The 4414-nt window shown below is 36.2% G+C and overlaps 1 protein-coding gene across 1 annotated transcript; it reads right to left on the bottom strand.

Annotated features, from left to right (window-relative positions):
- Nucleotides 1-1309: 1309 nt before the first annotated feature.
- Nucleotides 1310-3797, bottom strand: LOC139897760 (phosphoglycerate kinase 3, cytosolic-like). Its single transcript, XM_071880453.1, has 6 exons — nucleotides 3256-3797; nucleotides 3048-3125; nucleotides 2456-2716; nucleotides 2055-2372; nucleotides 1793-1951; nucleotides 1310-1711 (listed from the first exon to the last, which is right to left on the bottom strand). Exons 1-6 carry the CDS (start codon nucleotides 3670-3672, stop codon nucleotides 1493-1495), a joined length of 1452 nt encoding a protein of 483 aa, XP_071736554.1. The 5' UTR covers nucleotides 3673-3797; the 3' UTR covers nucleotides 1310-1492.
- Nucleotides 3798-4414: the final 617 nt, after the last annotated feature.

The following is a 4414-nucleotide window of genomic DNA, read 5'->3' as shown; positions in this document are numbered from 1 at the left end:
TTGAAGTTGTCGATTATTTCAAACAACGTAAATGATAGAAGATTCAAAATGTGTTCGATAAGCATTCGGAGTCGATGATTCATGCTCTAGTATCGTAGTTCTCTGTCCATACGAACTTGCATTTTAACCCTTTCCTGGAATGATTTTCGTGGAAGACAAACCGATGGGTAAACTTCCTCAACCCACATATTGCGCGTGTATTGTCATCGATGACCATATTGAATAAGTTAACACAAGCATGCATATTTTTTTTCTTTCTAATTTTGTTGATATAAAATGGTCTTGTCGGGTTTTCAATGATTGTTCAACGACCTTGAAGCACTTCGAATCCCCATTCTATATCCTTTCTTGCATATTTTTTTTTTCAGGGTAAGCGAGGAAACCCCCTTATGATCGAGCACATTGGTTCCTCCATAGAAGGTAAAACCTCGGGTAATCAAGCACCCCGAGCGCGAGACCTGGTACCGGGTGAACTGCGCATTATGCGCACCCTCTAATTACACTCCCTTTTTGAACAATTTACCATAGCCAGAAATTAAACTCGGGTGGTGTGCTTCACTGGACAATTTTTGTATATTTTTGGGTCAATCGGACATAAAAACGAGTTCATGAGTGTCGCCCAAACCGGGTTGATTCCATCGACTAAATAATACAATTTCTTGAATTATGCCCCGTTAACCGTAAAATTACACAGTGAAGCTCTATCTTGAAGTAAATCACTAAATAAACCGAATACATTAATTACATTGATGTCATTGCTTGAACCTACGAGTCCAAAGAAAGCTTGCCAATTCCAGAATATGAAGCTACCACTTCTAGCATGATTGTTGAAGAACCTTGATCAAGTAGTGTATAATGACCTTTCCAAGCTCTGGACAGGTTTTTCGAGCTTAACACATACAGCCGAGACTTCCGAGCATCCCTGAAAAGACATATATTTCCTGACGTTTCGCTACTTGCATTTTCTATCCACTTACAATCAAGAACATGTGAATTACAATTTTTCTTGTATGATCAAAGTCTAGACGTGTATCTTTTTGTTTGTATTGTAACAATAGATCTTGTTTTTCTTCTTTCAAGTAAATTAAAGCAATGAAAATAGAGCCTTCTATATTTAATTTGATAATGTTATGATAATGTACATGTGGCTAGGATTCTTCCAATCTATATGCTCACATACTATATGCTCATACTATCATGAAAAGAAAACAATTCACCACATATACTCATGTATACCATAGCAGAAGGATGATAAGGCAGATGACGATCTAACGATCATACACTCATATATACCATAGCAGAAGGATCATAGGCTCAGAATTTTAATATATTTAAACCTCCAACGGCATCACTTTTATGGACAAACAATTTAGGTTAAGATAGTACTGTTGGAACATTACAATACAAAATTACAAACTCATATATGGCTCCTCTACAATATTTATTGTTTATTAAGTCAATGAAGGTGACATAATAGATTTGAAATCAAAATTTACACAGTAACAGAAAAAGTTGTGAGTGCTTCGTCGAGAGCATCAACACCAGGGAGGATTTTGCCTTCCAACAATTCCAAACTCGCACCACCACCCGTTGAAATGTGACTCATCACATCGGCCACCCCAACTTTTTCTACTGCTGCAACTGAATCACCACCACCAATTATTGTAGTCACACCCTTTCCACTTAGTTCAGCTAACTTCTTTGCAACTGCCTGCATTCACAAATCAAATAAACGATTCCATCATTGTAAATTCTTTAAATAGTTAGGCATATAAACAAATCTTTAACATACCTCAGTTCCAACTGCAAATTTGTCAAACTCAAACACTCCCATAGGTCCATTCCATATTACAGTTTTGGTGGTCTCCAAAGCATCATTAAACGTCTTAACAGAGTCCGGTCCAATATCTAATCCCATCCAACCATCTGGGATAGCAGATGCCGGCACAACCTGCATAGTCAAAACAAACCTTAATATTTGTCTATCTTGATTTTGTCAATAAGCAAAAAATGTATCTTCATATAACCATAACTAACTAATAGAAATACCCAACCTTGCTGTTTGCATCAGGTGCAAACTTATCAGCAATAACCACATCGGTAGGTAACAAAAGTGATACTCCTTTGGCCTTAGCCTTTGCAAGGAGTGTAGTTGCGAGCTCAAGTTTGTCTTCTTCAACCAATGAAGATCCTACTGATAGGCCTTGTGCTTTGTAAAATGTGAAGATCATTCCACCACCTAAAAGCAATATATCACATTTTTCCAAAAGTGATTCGATAACTCCGATCTTGGATGACACCTTTGAACCACCAACAATAGCAGCAAACGGCCTTTTTGGGTTTGAAACTGCTCCATCAAGATAATCCAATTCCTACATCAATTACAAAACAAATTAAGATCAATAACTATAGTCTAAATATATTTTTGGACTTGAATAAAGATGAGGTAATGTACCTTTTGTAAAAGGAAACCAGCAACAGATGGTTTTAAGAACTTTGTGACTCCCTCGGTGGAAGCATGAGCTCGATGTGCGGTTCCAAAAGCGTCATTAACGTAAAGATCTGCAAGTGATGCAAGCTTCTCTGCGAAAGACGGATCGTTCTTTTCTTCTTCTTTGTAGAATCTCACATTCTCAAGAAGCAGAACACCACCTTCAGGAAGTGCAGCCACTAACTTCTCAACTTCTGGGCCCACACAGTCATCAGCCTTCACAACCTGTTCACTAATCACACTTCAGTAAAGGTAAAAACATTTCTATTTATCTATCATGTTAATGTCTTAAATTAGCCTTTTTTTTCTTCTTCTCTCCTTTAATCACTATTTGTCTTGGGTTGTGGTTCTTCATAAACTTTAATACCTAATATCAAAAACTACAGCTAGACTTAATGTTTCTTCATAACTGTCTTCCTGCAGATATAACTGATTGCTAACCAAATCTCATCAAGTTATATTTTTATTAGCTCAAAATTGTCTACACTTTATCATAAATCTTTTTAGATCTTTGTCCAAAATAGATTTATTTTCTACCAATTATAAAGTTAAGTACCTCTATGCCAATAAGTTCGGATAGTCTGGGAACAAGAGGAGCCAAGCTGTATTTAGGAGTGACACCTTTTGGCCTACCCTGTTAAGTATCACAACAAATGTTTAGTATCACAGAAATTGAAAAACTTAAATTATAAAAATTAAACAACTTTAAGTATAAAAATTTTCATATGCTATACAAAAATATATAAAAGTGATAAGATATTTACCAAATGACTAGAAAGGATGACTTTAGCACCATTACTGATCAAGTGCTTAATGGTAGGAATAGCAGCTCTAATTCTAGTATCATCAGTAATATTATTATTATCATCCAAAGGTACATTCAAATCAGCTCTAACAAACACCTTCTTCCCTTTAAGTTCAGCTGGAGTAAGATCTCCAACGCTCTTTTTGGCCATACGAACAACGTCCCTGATTGGTTTAGCAGCGGTTTTCAGTGATCGAAGTTTAGAAGCTACACGCGTGGACAGAATTGGATCGGTTGATGCTGCAAAACCAAGGCCACGAACGGGAGAACGTAGAAAACGAGAGGCGAGATGAACGGTAGGGGTGTTACGGGTGGTGGTTGTAGTGGAAGTTTTGTGAAGGAGTGAGAAGGTAGCTGGTGATGCAGCTGAAGCCATTTTTGGTGCTGAAAAATGAATGTGAATGAAGATTGAAAAGAAGATTGGGAGTTGTTTAATATGAGGAGATGAATATGATGAAGTGGATATTTCTTATCGTTGAGGATTGGTTGGTGTTGGATGATATTCAAGCTCACATGTTATGATTGTATAGGTACATTTTCCTTATTGGAAAAACTAAAAATAATATCAATCATCAATTTCATTTTTATAATAATACGAGTATTAAATATTAAATAATATTAATATTAAATATTAAATACGGGTATTAAATCTCTTTATATTATAATAACAAAACTGAAAATACATCATCTAAAATTTAAACCATAAATCCTAGCCTTCCATTATCATTAACATCTATAATCTAGACCATCCAAATTTTCTTATCAAGATTATGACCTCATAATCCCCTTGATTAGTTATTTGATGACTAAATTACCCTCTCATGATTAAAAGACGGGATCTAAATGAGAAAACAGGGGTTCATAGTTCAACTCATTCACAATCAAATACACTCTTCACGTCCCAGGTTCTTCAAAAGAATGAACCCTAATTTCCTCTGATCTTTTTCCCCATCTTCCAAAATTACTCACGTTCTTCACCACCTGTATCAACCCCCCACCACCTCCTCCACCTGCCTCAAATCCAATTGCTCAACATCACCGCGATTCCACTCAACCATTTGCTCCAAAAGCCGTGACGGTACGAACTAAGGAGAAAAAAAGTAATACTTACAGAATCA

This window comes from Rutidosis leptorrhynchoides, chromosome 3 (assembly GCF_046630445.1).
Source record: "Rutidosis leptorrhynchoides isolate AG116_Rl617_1_P2 chromosome 3, CSIRO_AGI_Rlap_v1, whole genome shotgun sequence".
Classification (NCBI taxonomy): domain Eukaryota; kingdom Viridiplantae; phylum Streptophyta; class Magnoliopsida; order Asterales; family Asteraceae; genus Rutidosis; species Rutidosis leptorrhynchoides.
This window is presented reverse-complemented; position numbering and strand designations above follow the sequence as displayed.